The sequence below is a fragment of the Ochotona curzoniae genome, unplaced genomic scaffold (assembly GCF_017591425.1).
Source record: "Ochotona curzoniae isolate NIBS_2020 unplaced genomic scaffold, NIBS_Ocur_1.0 contig_3190, whole genome shotgun sequence".
NCBI lineage: Eukaryota > Metazoa > Chordata > Mammalia > Lagomorpha > Ochotonidae > Ochotona > Ochotona curzoniae.
In genome coordinates, this window is record NW_024465751.1 from 4027230 (window position 1) to 4051979 (window position 24750).

At 41.9% G+C, this 24750-nt stretch overlaps 1 protein-coding gene and 1 long non-coding RNA gene across 19 annotated transcripts in view; both read left to right on the forward strand.

Annotated features, from left to right (window-relative positions):
- ASAP1 (ArfGAP with SH3 domain, ankyrin repeat and PH domain 1) overlaps positions 1-24750 on the forward strand; it is a 248221-nt gene that overhangs the window by 71204 nt on the left and 152267 nt on the right. The window contains exon 2 of one of the 18 annotated variants that reach the window (XM_040979293.1): positions 13904-14001. The exons of the other annotated variants lie outside the window; for them this stretch is intronic. Within the exon in view, the coding sequence (XP_040835227.1) occupies positions 13904-13972 (69 nt within the window). The 3' untranslated portion in view covers positions 13973-14001. The remainder of the gene's footprint in view (positions 1-13903; positions 14002-24750) is intronic. 18 annotated transcript variants of the gene reach the window in all.
- LOC121155859 lies at positions 14023-22966 on the forward strand. The gene is made up of 2 exons (XR_005883758.1): positions 14023-15112; positions 20119-22966. It is a non-coding gene; the product is annotated as an uncharacterized LOC121155859 (long non-coding RNA).

Here is a 24750-nt window from a genome sequence, read left to right on the forward strand (position 1 = left end):
TATATATCCTGCATTTGGGATATCCTCTGTGGAAATAAATCTTAAAGATTATCCACATGTAAACATACCAGGCATACTTTATAAAATGTTTGGAAAATACAAAACAGATAAGGAAAAGCTCACCCTGTTCTCACTAGGAACATAGAGATGCTTTTTCTTTGCATATGTTTGCATAATAGTGTTAGTTTTGTATGCTCTTTCTTCTTATTCATTACAACACAAGTATTTTCATATGTTACATGCTCTTAGTATCATTTTAATAGCTGCACATAACCTTAGTGTGTATAATTTATCTGACTGTCCCTTCACTGGACATTGTTACATCCTTTTCTTTCCTCTGTTCTTTCTTCTCTCTCTCTCTCTTCCTCTCTCTGTCTCTCTCTCGCTTCCCTATATGATGCTATGGTGACACACTTTGTGCTACCCAGATTCCTGGGCTTCACAGGTGTCATGCTGTTCTCCTCATCCCTGTGTAGCTTTGCCACATGTGTTTTAAGCCCATTGAGTGCATAGTTTGCTTCCCAGCTGTCTCTGGGTTCTCCACTCTGCCCTGTTTTGCTCTCTGAAGGGGGAGTTCAACAGGTATTTGCAGACTTCTGATTGTCCAACTGCCCACCCACCCTCCTGCATCTCTTGGTCCTGGAGATGAGATGCACAAGAGCTCTGTAAGTACACAATGACAGGTGGGAGGTAAGACCTTAAAACATGTCCTGAGGAGGATTCACAGTGTGGTTATACCCGTCAGAGGGCTTTGTGTCAGAGGACACAGAAACAACCTTTCTTGCAGTTGTTTTAACAGAGGTAGTTTAACAAGCTGTTGTGAAAACAAAATTATCCTGGTTCCTTAAATACTGTGGACAGGTGCTCTTGAATTAGATCCTAGAACCAAAAGGATTAGAAATGCATAACAATCCCATCTTAATTTTAAAAAAATAAAGAAAACTAAAACAAGCAACAGAGAATTGCGATGAAGTCTAAGTGGCTTCCAGTGCCATTGAGGCCATGGCTTCCCATGCTTGCATAAATTACAAGTGCCTTGGAGCTCTGATGGGGTGTGGTTGTGTGGCTGGAGCACTTCCAAGGGAGGGTGCTGTGGGGTGATGGTACAGAAGCAGGACAAGAACAATGCTGCCCTGCGGTGCTGGAGAGTGGCCCCTCCTCTGTGTGCTTGCCTGGTGGAGTGCCTGTGCAACTGACCACAGGAGGCATGTCACGGAGGAGGACCTGGCAGGGGCACAGCCATCACAGGGCCCTCCTGGGGCAGGAGAGCATGTGCAACAGCAGGTCAGTTTAACAAACCTCACCTGGGTCCCTGTGAATACCTGGCTGATCGTGAAGGGCTGAGGGGCCAACGCAGACAAACCAGGCATACCAAACTACATTTGTTCTGTTAAACACAGATAACCAAAGGTATCTGTAAAACATGTCATAATTGTGGCCTTTGACATAATCTAAGAATTCCTGTCTTGTAAAAGAGAAATTCATTTGCAGACTGTTTAGGAAACTTGCCCACACAACTGGACATTCACCTTGACCCTTAGAATTTATGTCCTCATCACCATATTAAACAAAAAATGTCTGCCTAAAGATCCCCCAAAACCTTTTATCTTCCTTGTCAGGATGGACGATGCACAGTCGGCAAGACAGACAGACAGATGGGTAGAACACGCAGCATTGTTCGTACAGGAGAGTAGGACTGGTGATGATTGTTCGACTTGTGAAGGCCTTGCTTGTCTGGCCTGTCTTACCTGTTAAGACCTACAGTGTCTACCAGGTTGCCCTTGGAGCTGTGCTTCCATCCTCCCCACTTTCATCTGTCTGACCAGTATTTACTTATTGTGGGCATTGTGCTATGGGTAGGGAATATACAAAGAGGTATGAATTTCAGTCCTTGCAAGTCTTAGCACTTACACAGTCAGCCTTGTTCTATTAGAATTAATTCTTCCTGTGTTCCTTCTGGTTCCATGACAGTACTGTTCATTGCCATGATGCAATGTTGTTATTAGTTCATGTCCCTCTTTGACCCTTGCAGGTCTTCAGATGCTTGGCCTCCTGCTCTGAAGGTCTGTTTCCTTGCTTGTGAACTGGTGCCTGGGTGTGTGTTTCCAGAGTACAAGACCTTTGGCTGCCTCTCCTCATTTTAGAGCTGTGAGCCCTCAGACATTAACACTGTTGGCTCATTTGTGCATTTGTATGGGCAGTTCCAAACTGATTTAACTGTGGTGAATAGATCAGACACTGAATCCAGATTTTCCGGCTCTGTCTTGGTGCAAATACCAGAGTGTGATGTTGACTTAGAGAGCACTGGCCAAGCACCAAGCACCATCAGTGATTTCACTCAATAACTGCTGATGGAACTCTTCGCGCAAAGGACAGCAGAGTAATGATGCAGCTTGCTCAACAGGATTAAAAACTCAGAAATTTTGCCATGTAGATGCGTTAAGTAGCCCTAGTGCCCTCAGTGTACTTACAGGATTCCTGTTAAGACATTGTGACTCAATTTTGTGAGTGTTGTTTTTATTGTATTTGTTTTTATTGTATATCAAACTAAATGTTTTTAAATTGAATCTCATCTATGAAAATACTTTAGAAAGTATGACATTAAAAAATTATCTTTGAATAAGAATTTTCCATTAATGTTTTGGAAGACCCCAAGTAAGCATGGACTTTAAATGCTTTCCTACCAAAATAAAATTACCTTTGAATTCCATTCTCAGGCACTCCTTTGAAGTCCCCTCAGACAGGATCAGATAAGTGACACTGAAATGAATGCCAGCATTGTTTAGTTGTGAAGAGTTTTGAGGCTGCTTGTATCAGCTTTTTATTACAGTCCTATTTCCATTCCTTGTTAGGCTTTCCAGTAAACACAGTGATATATTCTGGTGCCCTGGTTTCTAAAACTTACTGTGTTCTTTGATCCTGTGACACCTTGAGCAGAAACTCTGATCCCTAGGCCCTTATTTTCCTCATGGTGTAAGTGAGATATTAATTCAACCTGCTAAAATTGTTAGAAGGATCGAAAGGAGCAATCTCCTGGTTTTTTTTTTTTGTTGTTGTTGTTGTTTTTGCTGGTACAATGCCTGCTTGGCAAATGTTATTTGATAACCTAAATAATAATTATTTCAGAAACCTGTCATTTTCTGGCTTAGGACAGATATCAAGCTCTGGCTTTCTATTTTTTATTCAATTTTAATTAATATTTGGGGTTTTAGTATTTTTATAGCAGAAACAAATTATTATAAATTCTTAGCAAAAAAAAAATCCAGGCAGAAAACTTTCCACAGTGATGTGCATAAACAAAATTTCATATTTTTAAAGAGAGTCTGGCTTTTGTCTGTGGAAGAGAAAAGCTGATAACAGCTTTATTCTAGCTATATTTGGGTGCCAGATTGAAAATGATCATGGATGACTTCCCAGAACTTTCAGAAAAACCAACCAGTTGTGCTTCTTTGATTTTCCAAATTTGTTAAGGTTATAATAAGTTGGGTATTTTAGCTGAAACATATGATGATTCTTCAATAATAAAAACAAAAATCTTAGAAGATGGCTCTTGAACAAATATGTCCATAATTAACATTTTTTGATTTAATTTAGACTACCACAAATGCTGTTAGATAACTTGAATTTCTTTTATTCCTGAAATTTTGTGTTCACTGTTGCCTGCAAGTATGCACCAAATTAGTTTAAAAAAAATAGATGCTTTAGCAATCCTTTAGTATTCTGTGTGTATTTGTTTGTGTTAGTGGAAATTCTACAAGAAAGATATAATTATTTATAAAGTGCATCCTAGGAGACTTATTTTTGGTGCAATGGACAAGTCTCTTGGGTTACCCACGTCTCAAGTGCCTGGATTTCAGTCCTGGCTCCACTTCCCAGTCTAACTTCCTGTTGATGTGCACCCTGGGAGGTAGCGAGCAACATGTAAGTACTTAGGTTGTCACTACCCAAATGAGAGACCAGGCTCCTGGCTTCAGCCTGTTGTGGACATTTAGGGGAATGAAAAGCAGATGGAAAGATTTTCCCTAGCTATCTGTCTCTTGTGAAAAAATGAAAAGAAAAATAGCACATAAAATGTTTTAAATAAAATCTGTTTATTTTATTTAAACACCTTGCCTTTCATGCTTGCTGTAGGGGAATGAGTGTGGATTGCTAAGCCTTACTTTTCTCTTTGGTCATGTGTTTCCTAAAGTAATTAATTCCAAATTTTGCTGTCAAGGAAGATTGTGCTGCTAAAGGAATACTAGAACACTACTTGTTAAGATAGAGAACTTTCTTGAATCTTGAGTAGGAATGGTGGGCAGTGTTTCAGTTCTTCCACAGGTACAAGCACTAATCTTTTTAGGAAGCCACTCATTCATGACATTTCTGTGTGTGTAAGGAGACTAAATGATACAAGGCATTTGACTGCTAAGGAGATTGCATTTTCTTTATGGGAAGAGGAGGAAATCAGGAATGGTATTTTCGCTTCTTTGCACCTCTGTCAGTGGTTGCTGAGATCCAACTGACTGCATTGCTGAATTACTCTTCCTTGCCAGAGGCCGCATCTTACCTCACTGTCTGTGTGGTCACAGTGGTTCATTGTCACTGGTTCCCAAACATAAACCAAAGGAAGCCATTGGTCTTGTTGAGTGCTGACACGCATCTAGATAGATTTTGGCTGTATCTGGGCTCATTCTTTTTGGATCTCAGTCCCAGCCGCACAGTGCCTGCTCTTCATAAAAACAGATTGACTTCCTTCCCCCACTTAAAATCTTGAGTTTCCTGTTGTTTTTTTATGAATAGTTTTTAGAAAGTTTAGTTGTTACAGCTTGGCTTCTGGTTTTGCCTTTTCATCTTCAATTGAACCTCAGGCTTCCTGGCCCAAATTACACTTCAGTCCATTGAACCCAACTATTTGCACAGGTTATGGGAGTCTGGCTGCTTTTCTAATATGCTATATGCCTAGAATTCATTTTCTTCCTCTCATTGCTCTGGTGTTTTGAGCTCCATGCTCCATTGCTCCATGCAGGTGAACAGAGAGATGAGGATGACGTGATAGTGGTGAGGCTAACAGTGCTGTCTGCATCACATACTCAGCCCCTTATGAGATTGGCCTGGATACCACCAATGAAATAGCCATTCTTGGACCATCCAGATCATTGTCTTCTCACTGTTTTATGTTGAAGGTTCTCTGAAAATATTTTTTCTTAAGATGAGACACATTTTTTACCTTTTGCTTCCCTTGAATATTTATTTTTATTTGAAAGGCAGAGTTACAGAGAGAGAAAGGGAGAGATAAAAAGGTTCGCTCCCCAGTGGTCACAATAGCTGGCATTGTGCCAAGCTGAAATCAAGAGCCCAGAGCTCGTCTGGGTCTCTCTGTGGATCTTGGGTTTCAGGCAGGCACTTGGGGTATCTTCTGCTTTCCCAGATGTGTTAGCAGGGAGCTGGATAGGAGGTGGAGCATCTCAGACTCAAACCAGCATCTGTAGGGGATTGCAGCATCATTGTTAGCACCTTAACTCACTAAACCATTATGCCAGCCCTAAGTTGGCACATTTTTTAAAGCATCTTATTCTTTTGAGAATTCTTCGTGGCTTTTCTGTTTAGCAGTTACTGCAAGTGATTCTACTTTGCCCAGAAGCCAAATTTCCATTCCTGCTACTGGTTTTAAAGCCTCTTCTTTGTTACCCAGTTCTTCCTCAGGTATCCCGTATCACCTATAACTTTCTGTTTTTTACCATTCTGCGGCCACATATCTTGCCCTTGTTTGGCCTTTTCACTCTTCTACATTCTGTCATATTTGTAAACTAAGCCTACATGCTATGTTATCTGATATGTGAAACTGTTTCCTAAATGGCAAATGCTAGCTAAATCTAGTAATTCAAACTTGTTTTCCTTAAAATGGCCAATATTACTTTATGCTAGTCATATCCTCTCCCTGTTATAACAGGTCAAGTTTGCTTCCTCTTTCGTTTATATTATCATTTTGTCTCCAAGAAACTTGAGGTTCTTGTCAGTTGTTTTCTTATCTGCATCCTCTTTCCCCAGCTCTCTTGTATTTTCAGATTGGGGTGTGTGTGGGTGTGTGTGTGTGTGTGTGTGTGTGTGTGTGTGTGTGTGTGTGTGTGTGTGTGTGTGATTTTCATGACAGAATGGTGGCTTTTGTTCATATAGAAGATTTCCCCATGGTATTATGCGTGCTCTGTTTGGTAATGACTAAATGAGTGGATATCATGGTTTGAATGCCATGGTTGGTACGCTTTTGCCAGAGCATTTTCACATGTCAGCACCCAGTACATACTGCTGTGAGCAAGCTTTGTGCAGCATGTTTTGCAATCTCTGAGGTCAGCACAGAGCCTGCAGGAAAGGTGTCAGCCCCTGTTTAGGAGAGTGCTGGGGACAAAGACAAAAGGAGGCTTGTAGCTAGAGTGGGGATCATTGCAGCTACATTATCTCCTCCTCCTGAAGTTCTCTGGCCTTTTATACAAGTGTCCCTTCTGCGTCCCCATAGCAATTTTTGAACATAGAGGTGCCTTTTGCATATCTATGAGTCAGCTCTATAAAATAGTAAATGTTCTCCTGTTGTGTAGAAATTGAGGCTAAAGCGGGCATTTCAATGGCAAGATCCCCAAAATGTAATTTAGACCCAGATGTATCATATTATACAATTTGAGCCTCTCAACACTCTTGTGAATCACCCCTCCTGTGAAACCCCAACTGGACAGATGTGATACATAATACACTGGCTTTTGCTTCCTTGCCTTGTCTTTGTGTTTGGGGATGAGAAAGGATGCATTTACTTGTTAAAGGACAGACACTCCGGAAATGGTTGATTAGGGAACAGTGTGTGTGTGTGTGTGTTGTATTGTATTGCATGGATCATACTCTGAGATGGTGGGAGCTCAAATTCTAAAACACTGATGGGATTGACTGCTCTCTAGCACAGTATATTACATGTCTGTCATGCATTTCGGTGAGTAGTAATGCTCATTGGTGGAGACTTGGTTGTTCAAAGATACCAAAATTCTTGTCACAATTAAACTCCCGCCACAAAATATCCAGGCATTTTTGGAAATAAAATTACTACCAAATATATGGCATACTACTTTTCCAAACAGACGTTCTAGTCCAGACGTCAACTGCTGTTTTATCCTGATGGTTCAGATGATGAATCTTAGAAGAATCTGAGAAGTGGAAAAGAGACCGACCACAAAGAGTAGTGGAAAGAGTCCTTGGAGTATCTGGTAAGATACTCCTTGGATCCTCATGTGCCACTTACTGTTCTTGTGATTTCTTCTTTAAAAGATCCTTCATCTCTGAACCATGGTTTACCTCTTAGCAAATTGGAGGCAGGGATGTCAGCTCTGCCTAGTCTTTTTGATAACCAATTAAAATTAGGAGCATACAACCACTAATATGAGAGCCTAACAGCTGTGAAAGGTCACTCACTGCGCAGATGCCACCAACAGTCGTGGTTGGGCCAAGCAGAAGTCAGTACCTAGGGTCCTCCTTCACGGTTCCCTACATGGGTGGCAGAATTCAATTGAACCATCACCTGCTCCTTCTCAGGCACATTGGAAGGAAATTAGTTCAGAAGCAGAGGAGTTAGGGCTCAGGATGGTCTTCTGATATGAATTATGTGCATCCTGAAAGACAGCTTAATCCACTGTACTGCAGCACCTACCCCTGTTTCTGTCTTTTTAGCTGCAAATTACATCGATTATGGGTTCAAGAGGGGCAGTGGTTCTAAGTAGAGCAGACCTACTTGGGGTCTCTCTTGCTACTCAGGGCATCTTCTCGTTGGACACCCTATTCCCTTCCTTTCCTGACTTCATTCTGCTTTTTCTCATTCTAACCTTCTGAACTCCATCTTATGGAAATTAACAAATATTGGTAGAAATCATCTAGGCGGAGCCCTTTAACTTAGGCTGGGAAGCCAAGCCACAAGGTTAGCTTCTTGCTTCAAAAGCTAACGAGTTCCCCCCACATTATGCTGCTTTTCACATCTGTATTCCCATGGATGGGGACTCTCCCACTCCTGTTTTTAAAAAGGGTTGTGTATCTGTTGAAGTGGAATTTCTAGCACCTGCCATTCACATTCACAGCAGTGCGGGTCCATCCTCAGTAACCCTGCTTGTCGTCTTCAGAGCTCTGTGTGGGAGAGATGATGTAGCTTGCGGAGAAGCAGATTGAGACAGAGGATGTGGGTGACTTCAGAACCTCAGCACCGGGTGTGTGTAGCAGGCCTCACGTGAGTGCGGGGTAATTTCCCTTACCACCTCCGTGTACTTCTGGGCTGAACACAAAGTTTAGAGGAAGGTGTAGGATTTGTGAGTTTCCATTCTTCCTTAGTACCTCCTCAGTCTCGCTGTGCATCAACTGCCTGATGTTTCTTGACAAATGGATGAATCAAGTCAAATGGGATCTGTTGCATTTCTTACTGGTTGTGTAACTTTCAGTAATGCCCTTTGCCTCATCTGTGGAATGGGTTTGAGGATTCTCTGACTTTGTCTGTAAGAGTAGTTTTGAATGAATTAATGAATGAGGAAGGGGTGTGCATACACATTGGGTGCCCTCTGATTATGAAAATTTGATGAAAAGACAGATAAAAGACCTGGATTTGAGTTTGTTCTGCCCTTGGTATGATTCCTACTGGAAACAGGGAGCAGATGTTGGATGGCCCAGAAACAACAGCTGCCTCTCCTCTGTTCCACCCTGCATGTTTATATTTTGAAAGGTCACTTAGTGCATATGAATTAAAGACCCTGGGGATTCTTTAGGGGTGTTTGTATTGTTGTTGCTTTGTTTTGTGCTGTCTTACCGTCTTTACCTGGTACTCTTCAACGGGATGATGTAGGGTGAAAAGGGGGAAAAAAAACCTGTTTATTTGCATAGAAGATTTAGCAAACAATATTTTTTCATTGGCAGTTATTACATTCATGTGTTTCTAATGAAACAGAAGTCAGTGGGTCTCTTGTTAACTTTTTGTTTCTGCCCTGGTATTGTTGATGTCAGCAAAAAAAAAAAAAAAGCACGGTGAGGGGACCTTGTTTTTGAAATGGGTCATGTTTTCTTTTTCTGTTTTTTCCATTTAGCATAGGAATGATGGCCTCTACCTGCCTCATCTGTCTTATTTAGTAGGATAGGTTTAGGATACGGGATGTAGCTACTGCTTTCTCTGGTCGTTCACATCCCCTGTCAAATCTGGGTTTGACGATCATTTGAAAGCGCTTGTGTAACTGCAGTGGAAACATGCATGTTCAGCCTGGTACTTACTTTGCTTGTGCCCCCTGTGCTGCTTATTTAGCATCAAAGTAAGGAATTCTTGGTGTAAGGATGTTCATGCCAGTTTACACGCTTTACTTTTACATGGTCCATGGACTTTCTTCAGTGTTTCTACACCCCCATTAGATCTTCGCTCACAGCCTGTAGACTGCTGCCTCTTTTCATTGCTGAGGGCAGCTTTGGCCACCCCAGGGGCTCCCTGCCATCCCTGACGTCTCTGAACACCATTTATAGCCTGCACCATGGTCTGCCCCAGGTCAGTTGGATGGGGCCTCTAATCCCGAAAGCGCTGTGCTAACAGAAGCAGCATACACTGCAAAGATATTTGTTCAGTCTCAACATAAATTTACGAAATCCCATAAGAAACCTCACAGAAATATTCTCATTTGAAGCTGGTGTCCGCTTATCGCCATGTCTCCTGCGGTGGCTGTGAGCCGTTCCTTTGTATGTACTCACTGGATTGCTACTGGTCACATTCTTCTTTAGTGAGCGCTGTGCCACTTTGGATTTGTGATGTGAATAATTAATGTTATCACCTTGCTTACTATGGGTGTGTCTCTTTATTTTTTTCCCCTCATTTTTGTTTTTCCTTTAAAACAACCGAGAGGCCAACAAGGGGAGAGAGAGAGAACGAGCTTCTGTCCACTAACTCACTTTCTAGATACCCGTATCACAACTGGGGCAGTGGTGGGCCAGAGTTGGGAGCCATAATGGAAATCCAGACCCCTCACATGGTTGAAAGGAGCCATCACCATTGGCTTTCAGGGTATAAATGAGCAGGAAGCTTGAGGCAGGAGACAGAACTGGGCATTAAATGTAGGTATCTGATGTGGGGCATAGGCGTTTTAGCCACTGGGCTAAATGGCACACTCCCTTTGTTTACATTTTTAAAGATGAGATTGTCTAAGCATTTTTCCATGTGGCAAATGGAATTCATATTTTGAACTCACTTTTGCTCTGTTGAATTTCCTGTTCTTTGACCTCAGTTCAACTGCATCTGCTCTTACCTTTTCGGTTGTCTTAAAGTTACTGGGCAGAGGACAAGCGTGGCTTTGGTTATTGAAGTCTTTCTGCTGTTGCCTGCAGATATTGTCCTTACAAAGGGCTGTTACAGTGAGCCACATTATACAAGACAACTGCAGTTTGGCTCTTTTGAGCATGCCTCATCAGCAGCTTCGGAGTTTGCATTTAAAAGCTTACACACAGGGGGCTGAATTTGGCACAGTGATTAAAACACTCTTGGGATATACACACTCCCTATTAGAATGCTTGGGTTTGAGTCATAACTTGGCTGCCTCCCAGTACGTCCCTGGCAGGCAGGCAGCAGGTGATGGCTCAAGTACTTGGTGTCTTTTCACCCTTGTGGGAGACCTAGAATGAGTTTGAGACTGGCAGTCTCAGCTTGGCACAGCCTGGCTGTTGAGTGCATGTAGGAAATGACCAGCAGCAAGAGGATTTATCCCCCTCTCCGATTTCCACTTTCTCCCTCTTTAAACAAAAATAAGTTTATATGTGTGCTTAAAGCACACACTTAGGTGACATGAGGGTAGGGGGGAGGATTACAAACCTGCCATTAGCCAACTGGCCCCACATAGATGAAAAGACAGAATGGGGAGGGTTCATTTCTACTTTGGCCTTCTTTGGCAGACAGAAACCATCATGCATCTTTTGCCATGTGGTCCCTTAGTTACTGTGGTCTGCCTTGGCCACTCCCAGCTGCAGCAGTCCACCCATCTTCCCTCTTGCTGTGCTTTTCCATTCCTTGATGTCTGTTGGCACCAGTTACAGATCACTCATGTTGCCAGAGCTTTTTTGTGAGTGTGTGTGTACCATTTGACTCAGTCAAGTGACACATTTTTCTCAGTAAGATTGAGCCTGCAAATCTCAGAAATCTGCTCAGAATATGGGTCAAGTGTTCTCTGTGTATATTCTCAGCCGTGCCTGAAGTTCCTTCATCAGAAAACCTGGAATGAACCCACATGGAACATGCATGCCAGCTCATTCTTGGGTACGTGTCAGTTACATAGACTGTCAGCTCTCCTAGCATGCTCATTCTTTGTATTCTGTGGGAATGGGGAAAACACAACACCTGAACATTGATATATAGGTGTCTGAAGTTCCAGTCCTTGTTAATGTTTGCTAACCATGTGACTTTGGATAAGCTATTAAAGCTTTACAAAATGGAATTGATAATAGCCTTTGTCTTAGTAATGGAATCACTTTGCAAACTTGGGCAATGAAAGAGGTTGTTACTGCTGAATCAGTCTATCACCTTGATTCTACCCAACATTAATAAATAACTTTGAGACCCAGTTCTAAGAGGTTGCTTTGCTCAGGGATGCCACACTTTTCTAGTACTGATCCTAGATATCGAAAGCCAAGTCAAGCCTGCACGGAGGCTTTTTTGTGATGGTTTTCTTCACTGGGCTGAATGTTTGCCACTATATCCCCCTACAGCAGCTTGCTTCTTTGGAAATTGATTCTTGACGTAGTCACTCCCAGTCATTGAATGTCCTGCTCAAGGGACCTCTGAGGAAGTGTAGCCATTATCCATACTCTTACTGCTGCAAAAGTGTGGCTAGTATTACTTTTTCCAGTTAGGTTCTAGTTTGATTGAGGAATATTAGCAGTTTTCTTCATCCCTTTTCCCATTGAGAGTTAAGAAAAAGAAGCAGACAAAATTGTCTGGTCTCTGATATGGTTCCTCTAATAGCAATTTCACTTTGCCAGATGAGCCCTTAGCTCTCTGCGTGTTCTGTTTTGAAAGTGTCTTCTGGTTGATGGGCTGGCCATGAGGATAGCTTTTATAGGCAGGTGGTGTGTCTGTCTCTAGGGAATGGTAATTGAGAGGGGTCTGTTGCCCTGAGTCGCCATCTGAATGTACACTAAGTGATGAACCCACAGCCATTACTGCTGCCTTCCAGGAATCTTTGATAAATGAATGAGTGGACTTGTTCAGCTCTTGCCGACTTACAGAAAGCTCTGTTGCATGCTGCATTTGTTCACTCATTTGTTATTTACTTCTGCTGGGGCTGGGGATCGATTTCTTAATGCATGGATCTCTCTGCTATGAATTTCAATCCATGTAAAAGAGAAGGAATTGCCTCTTGTTTTTTTTTTAAAGATTTATTTTTATTATTTTTTTTATTGGAAAGGCGGATATACAGAGAGGAGAGACAGAGAGGAAGATCCACCGTCCGATGATCCATTCCCCAAGTGAGCGCAACGGGCCATACTATGCTGAGGAGCCTCTTCCGGGTCTCCCACGCGGGCGCAGGCGGCTTTGGCCCGTCCTCGACTGCTTTCCCAGGCCACAGGCAGGGAGCTGGAAGGGAAGCGGGGCTGCCGGGATTAGAACCGGCGCCCATATGGGATCCCGGGCGTGCAAGGCGAGGACCTTTAACCACTTGCGCCACCGTGCCGGGCCCAATTGCCTCTTGTTAATTCTGTTTTCCATGCCAGAAATCTTTTTAAGGAACACCCGTTGGGTCCCCCCGTAGGTGACAGGATCCCTAGCATTTGGGCCATTGTTTGGTGCTCTCTGAGGAGCGTCAGCAGGGAACTGAGTTAGATGTAGACTAGCCAGGACTCAGCCCTCGAGCCAGTGTGCAGTGCCAGCATCACAGGTGGGGCCTAATGCACTATACCAGGATGCTGGCCCCCAAGACCTTTGTGTAACCCCTCGTTTCACTGTCACCTAAACTTGAGATGTTTGTCACTGACCCTACCTGTATCCCAAATGAATTAAAAGTCTTCCTTTTTTCTCTCCCCCTTTTTGTTGTCATTATTTTGCATGATAAAGTTTAGCAGATGTAGGGATTGCCAGCGCCTCCCCTTCCCTTTCCTCTCCCCATTTTTCCCTTCTACCGTTTCCTCCCTTATAATTCTAGTATCATGCTTTAGTTATAATTACATTTTAAAGCTCTGCTATTCAAGTTTATCATGGCATTGTAGCATGGGGGAAGGTATAAAATCTAGTAATATACTGTCCGTATATATAAATATAGGTATATATATATTGAGAAAGAAATTTTTTTTATTAGAAAGCTTTACAGAGAGGAGGAAAGACAGGAACATCTTCCATCCACTTGTCTCCCTAAGTGACCACAATGGCCGGAACTGAGCAAAAGCCAGGAGGAGCCAGGAGCTGTTTCCAGGTCTCCCACAGGGTACAGGGTCCCAAGGCTTTGGTCCGTCCTCCTCTGCTTTCCCAGGCCACAAGCAGGGAGCTGGATGGAAAGCAGGGCCACCAGGACACAAACCAGGGTCAGGCAAGGTGTATTTAACTGTTGGGGAGTCCTCCCTGTATTCATGGATAGAGATGTGTGCTGCAAGGTATTTTCACTTCCCACTATGCTAGTAAGAAAAAAATAAAACTAGGTTAAGGTTATGTAGCTACAAAATATAACACAACTAGAATCTGTGCTCATTAGGTGCCAGTAAACTGTGTATAGTCCAAGTTACGTTAGTGAGCTGTGAGGAATAGAGATGTTCCGCCTTCATTTTTAACTGTAAGTGTAAGAAGAATCCTAGCGGATAGGCTAAGGACGAGGCGGACACTGCACTGACGGCATGGAGGAGGACTTTACAAAGGCCGAGGGGGTCACTCAGTGTGCATCTGCTCTGTGTTGTGCAGAGAAACAAGTACACTCTCCGGAGAAAATGGACTCCTGCTGAGCAGTCAAGCTTGAGTGGAACACCTTAGAAGAGAGACAGAAGTTGGCATACTAAAAGGTCAGTACCTTCTGTGAGATTCACAGGAGGTTCAGCACCAGCTCTGTTTGCCATTTAGTACTGAAGGTAGATGGTCCAATTTAGACCAGAAACCATGGCATCGGATTCTGCAGCCAAGGTTTTTATCAACTAACTGTGATCTTGCTACCAGCCTCCCAATACTGCCATTTCTTCAAAACGACCCTCCAGCATACAGTGTAAGTGAACAGATACCAGCAAGGCCCAGCTGATCTCCTTGGTGGCATGCTTGTCATTCCTTCCATTCTCATGGTTATCCATAATCTATTGTCTTACCATAGTCTGAAGGCATGCTGCCATGCTGTCTTCCCGAAGGGGAACAGTACAAGCAGGGAGATGCGCATATATACAAAAATAATGAAACAAGTCATGTGTTTACTTAAGATATTTTGATTTCTAAAATTTTATCCCCTAAAGGAATTCTGCAATTTTTCCCCCTTTTTATGTATCAGAAACTGGAGAACAAAAAATTCTCCCAGAATCTCAGGGCTAGTTAGTGGCTGAACCAATATTGAACCTGGTCTCTTTACTCCAAGACCCTATCTCAGTGTGGCTCCTTCACCCCTTCATCCTACAGAGGGTATATGGACGGCTCTGATTTTGAGTCAGTGTTGAGAGGAGCAGGTGAACTTTGTTATGAGAACAGACAGGATAAGAGTGGGGTCCTCAACCCTAGCTACACAGCAATCATCCCAGGAGACCTGCTAAGCACCACCTAGGTCCTGCCACATACTGGTGGAGATTTCTTCAGTTTCCTGCTGCAGGTTTACCCTGCTCTGTGTGTGTGCCACTTTGAGGCAGGGCGTTACAGGCCAGGTCATCTTTAAGGAAGGTCTGTGCACCACCTCCATCAGGATACCCTGGTGTTGGAGGCAAAGCGGAGTGAGATCCCTACTTCTTCCTGGAAACAACCGCCTGGCATAGGAAACTGAACTTCTGTGTTGGTAACAAGTTGCCAAAGTAATTCTGATGCCAAACCAATGTTTGGGACCTTATTTGTTTTTCTTCCCAGCAGTTCCTTGCTGACCCTCCTACCGCTTACCGGGAGGCAAGACTTGTTCGGGGGCAGGGGAGAGGGACTCTGGGATTTGAGGTATCTTTGGATTGCTTTTCTCCTATACAAAGGAACCATTTAGAGGGTGGGCTTATTTTTAATTTTGAAGTGATGAGCATTGGTTATAACTTTTAAACCAGTCTTGTTTCTCTATTTATTCGTTGGTAAATGAATGGTAGGATTTTGTCTTTTTTAGTTTTTCTTAGCTTAATTCGCAAAGTTACTCTTTGAACCAACACTGAAAATACGAACGTGACTTTTGCTGGGCATCGTACTGAACTCAGCATGACAGAAACACTTTTCCTGTTTTTCTGACCTACATGCAGACATCCAACAAAACTGTAATACTGGAAAAAATACTTTTGAGTTATTTGTAATGTTCTAAAGAAAAGAGAGAAAGGGACAATTTTCCTTCTAAGTTTTGCAACACTTCTAAAATGTCTTCTCTATGGTATTTTTTCTTTCTGCCCCTTACATATTTTATTGTGCTTAAAAAAAAACAAAAATTCTTACTGGGTATAGTAATTTGCCACAGTTTAAAAAAATGTAAATGAACAGAGGCATTGCATTCCACAGAAATGCATGTGTGTATTTGGATTTTTGGAATGCTGGGGACTGAAGGAAAATTGAACAAGCCTAGATACACAAGTGGAAGAGGAACATCTGAAATCACAGATGATTTTTACCTAGTTACTTAATTTCAGTCTTTCTTTGCAGCAAAGCAGAGATCTAGCTTTCTTACTTCCAGGGAAGGCTGTTGAGAAGCTGGAGGGGAAGGAGGGAGGAGGGTCTGAGCTGGAGGAGCATTGTTGGAATGGGAACCACTGTCTGGAAGCGACTCAGGTTCTGGCCCTGTTGCAGCCTGAATCCACCTGGGGGGCTTTTGTTTGCTGAGGTAAATCTAGTCATTGTGTACGTCTAAGTGGGCGAAGAAACTGTCCCCAACCATTCAAGCATCTATTTATCTACCAAAGAACTCATGCAAACAAAATCAAAGAGGAAATAAATAAAAATAAATTTAGGCTCTCTCAGTATCAACTTACTGAAATCATTAAGTGAATTAATTTTTGCATTCCCTTCTTTCAGTAAATACATGCAGTTTTTATTCTGAAAAGATTTTCTGCATTGTATAATTAATAAAATGAAAAAAAAAAGCCCTTAAAGTGGGACATCATATTATTTTTAAAGAAGACACTGGAGATGGTAAATTAAATTTAGTAATTCCAGAGTCGAGCTGCCTATGTGAAAATATGTGGATTCACTGAGGGTCATTTTCTGATTAAATGAAATCTTAGTTATCAAAGCCAATTTAATTAGCCAAACAAAAAAATTTTTTTTAAAGTTGTGACATCATAATCCTAAGAAAAGCAAAAAGAGAAAAAAAGAAGTGTGTATATGTGGATTGTTAATGTTGGAAGCTAATTGTGAAGTTAAATTAATAACCCAAACATCAGCCTGTACAAATGGGAAAAGGATTGATTTTGTATCCCTTCCTCTGCTTAAATTAATGTTATTTACTGAAATTAGATGAGACATAAAACAGTTTTTAGAAATTATCTACTGGTTCTCTCCCCAGATGCCCACAGTGACTGAGATGTGGTTGGGCTGAAGCTGGGAGTGCAGTTCTGGTCCCCTACAAGGGTGGCAAGAATTCGGTCAACTGAGACATCCCTGCTGTTTCCTTGGGTCTGCATTAGCAAGGAGCTGGAGTCAGGGCCAGAAGGCATGAAATGTGTGTTGACTTCGAGGCTAAATGCCCGCTCCATGACAGAACTTAAGCTGATGTTATGTAGAAGCTGATGTGTGGATAATTGGACAGCAACAGGTGCTAAGGGATCACCTTTTCAGATAAGCCTAAGGTGCTTGTCGCTGTCATTCTAAGTCCATGTGATCTTAGGAGCAGCCGCATAGGTGGGGGATGAGGAGGAAGAGACATACCAGTATGAGCAGCCATGTAGCAGGTTCTGGTCAGCAGGGCCTATCTGGTGGGCAGGACAAAGCAATTCTTGCTTAAGGACTGTGTGATCCTTAATCTTCTCAAAATGTGTGTGGATACTTGGGGCAGAAGTGTGACTTATTTGACCACGTGTATCTTATACTATGGATTAAAGGAGTCCTTGGGTATTGGTCATAGGAAAGACTTGTATTTTGAAAGGGGGAACTTAGTATTAATTACTAGGGAAAATTAATTTGAGCAGGCTCAAGAAGTGGCTTTTAAAGATAAAGGGGAACTGTGGAGAAAAGTGTTTTATCTCTGGTCTGAGGATTTATCTTTCACCCCATAAACTTCTATTTCCCATACTGTGTTTTGGAAAGGTTTATTCGGTGTTGTGTTTCTTAAATTTAGGACCAAGATCTGACCTTGTTGGTTTATTTTTTGTGTCCTTATGTATGACATTTTATGTGAAAGGACTATATTATTAATAAAAAATCATAAATATTTATATACGTAGATGTAGATTTGCAAATAAAAAATCATAAAAGCTCTGAATATGTAAAACATGAGTCTTGTCACCAATTATCCAATTGATCTTTTAAATAAAGGAAGTGATTTTTTATGTTTTTATATAAACTGTTGATTGCTTGTTAAGTTTCACAAAATTTGACTGAAAGAATATTAAAATCAAGAACCATTAAAACTTCAAGGACTGCAGAAATAATTCTAGTCAAACTGCAAGGGACAGTGAATCACTGTGTGGTTTTGATAGGGAGAGTGATTTAACATAGGCAGTTTCTGTTAAGTCTTTGATAACCTTTTATGCTTCACAGTAATGCCTCAAAATACTGTAATTCTTGAAATGTAATGCTTGGAACTGCAGAAAGGCCACTTACTACTCTAGGTAAGACAACAGTGAAAAGGACTTCTAACAGTTTGGAGGCCTGTCTTAAACCAGGTGTATCTGTGTGTGCCTTTCCACTTTCCCAGTATAGCTGATAAGGGGACCCTGAGGCTACCACCTCTCTCTAGTTAGGATGTGCAGGCCTTGAAGAAATAGTCACACTGCTATCCAACCCCCAGTGTACTAGGCTGAGATACAAAGGGGAGACCTCAAAAGGACTTTGGGAGTAACCCTGTGTTACTCTAGTGGCAGTTCAGCCAGTTGACATGTAGTTTTAATATTCCTGTTTCTGGCCTACTGTGGGCCCTCTAAGAATGTGTAAACTGCCATTGGAACTGTTATAACCTGTATTTCCAGGATATCCTGTTAACTTTTTTTTTTTTGTCTGTTTCCTTGGAGTTAAGAGGTACTCTCGGGTCATGCAGTGGTTATTTTATTGGGAAACTCTATCACAGAAATCTGCACTGGCATTCCATCTTGGGCTGTGTGAGTAATTCTGAAAACCTTGGATTTTACTTTCAAATTCACGCTCAGCTAGACCAGACTCTTTTTTCCTAAGTCTGAAGAATGTGTCCCACACAAAAGGCCAGTTTCAATGGGCCTTAATTCTCCCTCTGTGGCATTCCTTTAGTTCTGTGTGTTTGAAATTCAAGGCCTGTTGTAGTTTCCAGCACACTTTTTTAAAAAGTCTGGAACAGAAATGCATTATTGGACTGATAATGCCTTATGGAGGCCAATAATGGATTTATGTAGCAGCCACAGTACTGTTTTTGTTAGTGGCTTAAGTGCCGTTGACTGTTCCTTCTCCACCTCTCTCCTCCTCCCTCAGATTTCTTGAATCATGTTAAGTAACTTGATATTGCTCTTCTGCAGAATGTAAGCTAAGATTGGCAAGATTGTTGAGGGAGTGCTGTGGGGAAAGAATTTAGTTTAACAAACAGTAGTATAATTTTGTGGAGACTGCAAATGATTCTGGGACTGGAGATTTATCAAGAGACCTGAATGCCTTTTTTATTTTTTCAAAATATAGCGTACCATACACACATGAATTTTTTAAATACTTGGAGATAAAAGATCACTCCTACTCTGACACAGATATAACACAATCACTTCGTTTTTGCTTTTCAGTCTTTTACATACATTGTTTCAAACAATTACCCGTTCTTAAATACACACCATGTTGAATTTGCTTTTTCCATGTAGGCATTGCTCTATAGTTTTTGCATTCTTATTATTTTCATGGCTACATAATTTTAATGGCCACATAATAATATTGCAGAGATGTTGCATAATTTATGGAATCATTTTTATGCTATTGGGTCTCCAGAGTGGCTGCAGTACTACCATTAGCCGTATAATCCACTTTGAGTAACGAGCCTCTCCCGCCTGTTGAGCAGCTTCTGTAGGATGCATTTCCAAGGGTGAGGTGCTGCTCAGAGAAACGGCATTCTGTCTCTGTGACTTGGACTGCCCTGTTGCTCTGTCCACATGTTTGTGGCAAAAATCTCGCTCCTAAGAATTGTAGTGTTAGAGAAGACTGCTCTTCAGCTGCCCTGGCCAGTGCTCTGCTGGTGGCTGCCCTGGTCACTCGAGAACGAGCTTCAGTTAACCTCCCCTGGAAAAGTTGTGTCAGTCATAGCAACTGAGCTCACTGCTCCTAGCAAGGGCATCTAGTCTACTCAATGGGCAACAGTGTTCTGCCCTTCCTTGTCTCATTCTATTTTTTTTTTAAAGATTTGTTTTATTTAGTTGAAAAGCTGAGTTAGAGAAACAGAGAAATCTTCACCTGCTGATGCACTCCCCAAATTGCTACAGTGCCTGGGGCTAGGCCAGGCCAAAGCCAAGGACCAAGAATAATCTGCAGATCTCCCACATGGAGAGATCTAACAGTCTAATACATGGGGAACCGTATTTCAGCCATATTCTGCTGCTTTCCCAGCGTATTAACAGGGAGCTGGATCAGAGGTGGCAGCTAAGACCCAAATTGGTACTTGCATGGAATACTGATACCACAGGGGTTAGCCACTATGCCACAGCACTAACCTACTTCACTGCTTTTCTAATGATGTCACAAGAGTATTCCTTCAATGTGTCACTTATTAGTTGTAGATTAGATTTTAATTGAGTCAGTGGGGATTCTGCTGTAATGGCAAAATGGTTAAAACCCCAAGTAAACTCATTGAATTCCCTCCTCTTAACTTCCAGTTCCTTCACTTCCTGGCAGACGGGTTTAGCATTCCTCATCTGTGAAATCGCCACCAGAGCCGGATGGCTGCCAGCTCTTAGAGTTTGGAAGGAGCTCCTGCGATCCTTCATCCAGGGTACTTAGTATAGTGTTCATGTGACATCCTGGCATGCCTCTGAAGCCCCCCTTGCTTGAGGTGCACAAAGTGGAGTGGTTGCTCTTCATACTCCTCCCTCGTTGATCTTGAGTAGTCCTTGGACCTGGTGTGAAGCTCAGCTGTGGATTTCAGTTTAACAGCAGATTCCACTCTGCCCTGACTCCCCTTAAGCTTCCTGAACTGGAGTGATTCCATTGTGTCCTCATGGTGACCAGTGTTTCCCAGTAGCCATGGGTTGAATTTCCCATCCTCTTCTGTATCTTATCTCCAGTTATCCTACTTTTGCCTTTTCTCTGCTATAATTTGGGTAATTTTAACACATACAGCTTCCAGTCTGCCAATTCTCTAATCAGTTGAGGTGAACTCTTTAATATTGTATCACATTTGTTTATATTATATTCATTTTAGATCAGTTTCTAAATTGTATAATTTCTGTAATTAAATTAGCTGAAATTATTGTGGAAATTCTTTTATCTATATTGTTGATGATTCTCAAAACTTTTTTTTCCAGTGGTTTTGTATTTTTGGAAGGTGCTGTCATTACCAGTAGAGCTGTCTTTAATCCCTGTGGGACATTTGTTTGGTCTGATTCCAGTCACAGTCCTCCAGAATAGTTTTGTGTTTGATTCTCTTTGGGTGATTCTAATTCCTAAATATTTTTGCCTTATTTAATTTTGAAGCATTTTAGGAAAAAAAAAAACTGATGCTGAAAAAATAAGTGTTATCTACACCCTATTATTTAAAGCTGTCTCTGATGTGGTGTTGCTTACCCCTTGAATATTTGGTTCACTCTTTGACTTAAGAGCCTTTAAAATATGCAGATGGAGTCACTTCCAGTGATCATGTGTTCTCAAGGAGTCCTCATCACCAGGCTCCTCCGAGAACGGCTAGCTTTCTTGTATCTTTCTGTACCTTGATGAGTGGCATTTTCTTTTTCCGAGTTCATGCTTCTATTGAGATGTAGTCCATTAAGAATTTTAGTTTTGAGAGGGATCTAAGTTCTAATACCCCAGTGCAAGTGTGCTGGGACCCACATTCCCTTAGGCCACCAACAAGTGGCAGGACCGCTCGGGCCTGTGGCACCATCAACTCCCATGCTACCTCCCTGGTCTTGGCTCCGTACTCCTTTCTTGCTAGTTGAGTGTGTTAGCATCCTGTGCAGTAATGTTGGAAGTTCTTTATTTCTTTAAGTAAGAAAGCGCTGCCTCCCAAATCCTGGTTGCTTATTTGACCACTTGCTTCTGGAATCATTTATGAGCACTCTTCAGCTGCTCAGAACCATGAAGAAAAGACTTGGCCTGTGTTCTGCTCTGAAGCGACTGGTGGTTTTTCAGTTGCCGTGAGACAAGGGCTAGATACTTGGCTTGGTTCACAATAATCTTTGGAGAATCTCCTCTTGTCTTGTTGTTTTGTTTTTCTTAAAAAATAAACCATGCCCAGTGTGCATCAGAGATTGTAGATCCACACGGCTTCTGCTTTCCTCCTTTGCCCATGCTTGTGCTCATTTCCTTTCCTGTGGTGCTGGGAGGACAGTTATTTTCCAGAGGAGACTGTTGTCTCATGAAGTGCTGGTGGGCGGTGGTGTATGTGGTGCATAAGCGCCGTCCCTCCTTTGTCTCTGAAGGCTTTATGCTTTCTCATGTTTGCATTCACAGTGGCAGAGGGTGGACAGACACATTGCTTAGCACTTACTCAGTGCCTAATAAATGCCTGATGTGCTTCAAAACAAAGAAATATTGTGTGTGTTTGTGAATATATTAATAATAAATTATGAATATACTTAAGTTTTTTTAAGCATTGTTTGCTCATTTTTAAGGGGAGAAACTGGGTAGGTGACAAAGTGAGGTCAGGGAACGACAGCTCGTACTGCCCGAGTCAGCTGCCAGATGCAGTGGTGCCTTTGCTGTCTGAGGAGTAGGAGAGCTGGGCCAGCCCAGAGTCCTGTTCGTCTGGACTGACTGATGACTTGGCATCATATATAGGCCCTGGCAGCATCATCCTCTGGATGAATCATAGCAGGCAGTGAGTAGCAAGACAAGGCACCAGTGCTTTTGTCTTTGCTTTCCTTCCTCATGACTCAAGGCACTCAGAGGTTGAATCTTGCCATTTGCTTAGCATTCCTGATTTGATGTGCCTGAAGGCTAAGTCCCCCATGAACTTCGTCCAGGAGGTGGCAGAGAGATGGATTCCAGCCACCTCCTGGTGATGTCTGTCCTCTGTTTCATTCTGTTCATTCACACTGTTGTTGCCTCATGCCATTGCCTGTGCTTTGGATCTCATTTACTGCTGAGCCATCATAATTTGTGTATCAGTAGGATTTTCCATGACCATGATGGGATCTTTTCTGTTTTTAGTTCAAATTTCTAAAAGGATGGGATCTGATTGACCCAGCTCATCTTTCTTTTCTCCAGCTTTATCCTGGGTTGCTCAGCTGTAGTTGGGTCAAGCTATTGGTCAAATAAGTTATTGGTAGCTGAGAAGTTTAACCCTTTGCCATAAAACTTGGGGATGTCTTCCCTCATTCTTTAGTTACAGCGCTTTGAAGGTGGATTTTATGATTAATACATAATAACACTCTGAACCAAGTAAATAGAAGCTCTTCATCATAGTGGTTAAGTGGTTATATAAGTGTTTGGGGAGATCTTTTTCTCTGTTTCCATGTTAAACAAAAGCAAAAATATTCTCAGTGCAAGGGGCTAAGAGTTACTTTTGATTTGAGGAGCTGTTTGTCCTCAATTACTGAGGCAAAACAAAACTTTGGTTGGAATGTAGCAATTCTAGTGCAATGAGTCAAGGCTTCCATTGGTTTGCATTTGGTTTGCATTTTTTGCTAGCTCGTCATTCAAGAAAATTCTGTCTTTAGGGTCATGGAAGAGGTCTCTATGTTTATTCTGTAGAAGTAAAAAATTTAAAGCATTTAATAATGCATCTGAAGATAAACTTTTATTTGAGATCTGTTTTCCTAGAAATCCTTTGGGGAATTCTCAATATGGCCTCTTCTGTAAATATTTTCAAAATTTTATGATAGTCTTTATTCCAACATGGCTTTTGGAAAGTGAGGGGGTTCTTACAGTATAAATATTAGTTAAGATATTTGAGGAACTAAGAATTCCACTGACATTCAAAAGCCCCTTTCTTTGTAATTAATAAACAATTGTCTCCCATCACAAGGGTTTACTCAAAAGACAGTGAATAAACCTTCTAACTCATCTAAAGCCCCACATGCACTCATGTGCCTTTTTTTTTTCTTCAGCAGCAGTAGGAACATGAAAATAGTCTACATTTTTTCCCCTCGCATGCTGGTTGTCAGCCAGTGATAAAAGTATGCATAATTTATATCATGCATGCATACCAGTTATCTTCAATTACATTTTGTAGTAATTACAAAATTCATCTATTTCCTCTCAAACTTGTTAACCACGCTAGTTTTCATTCATTCTACGAGTTGCTGGGTGGGGTAAATTCTCAGTAGTCTTAGAAATAAAAAAAAGAGCTAAGATAGGGACCCTGAAGAATCTCCCACATTGACACTCAAACTGTGTGTGTGTGTATGTAAGAGAAAGAGAGTGAATTGTTACGATTTCATTGTCAGAGATTCTTTAGGTTGCTTATGATTGCCTCTGGTTACACCCACCTGGTTATCAGACTCTAATTTAGACAGACTGGAGTGATGTTACTTAGTTTACATATGATTTCTTCCTGCCCATCTTTCCTCATAATCAGAGCTGCCCAAGATCTCTCCAGACTTTGCAGTACCTTTTACCTCTCTTTGTAGACCTCAAGCTTGTGCCCTGGAAGTAAAATTTGGATTTGATGAGGTAGCTGAGTCACCATGTTAGATGAAAATAGCATGTAAGCAGAAAACCTGTGGAGTGTTTCCTAGAGAGTCTGTGCTGGAGACTGACACAGTGAAGCAGCACGTTTTCCCTGCAGCCCACCATTTGTTCAGTAGAGTAGCAGGTTGAAGAATGTCGTATGGACACACATGTCCATATGTATATATCTATAGCCATCCAGACTGAGATTAAACACAAGAATCACCTTCAGGGAGGTAAGACCCATCTGGTGTAAGAGGGGATACCTTAGCTGGGGCAGGACAGCAGATGCTTTCATCATCATACAGTTTCCCTGGCATGGCCTCTGCACAGTGGACTCTGTGTGGATAAAGATGCCCACACCTTCTTGCTTTCTCACTCTCATTTTGACAGGTACATGTAGCGGGATCGTTGTAGACTGTGTTCTATATGAGATTCCTCCAGAAGAGGAATGTAGCAAAGAGGCTTTGCAATTTCATCAAATACTATGATCTTGAGGGAGGAAAAAAGCAGACTTACTTGTTACTACAGTATATCTGTTACAACTTATGTTAAGTGCTTGGGAAGAGGTGCTGTGTTCGTCCTGTACTGTGTGCAACCATGGCGTAACACTGTTTGTATCATAGCACACTGGTCAGAGAGGGTCAGTGATTCAGCAGGCCTCGTGGATCCCTCAGAGG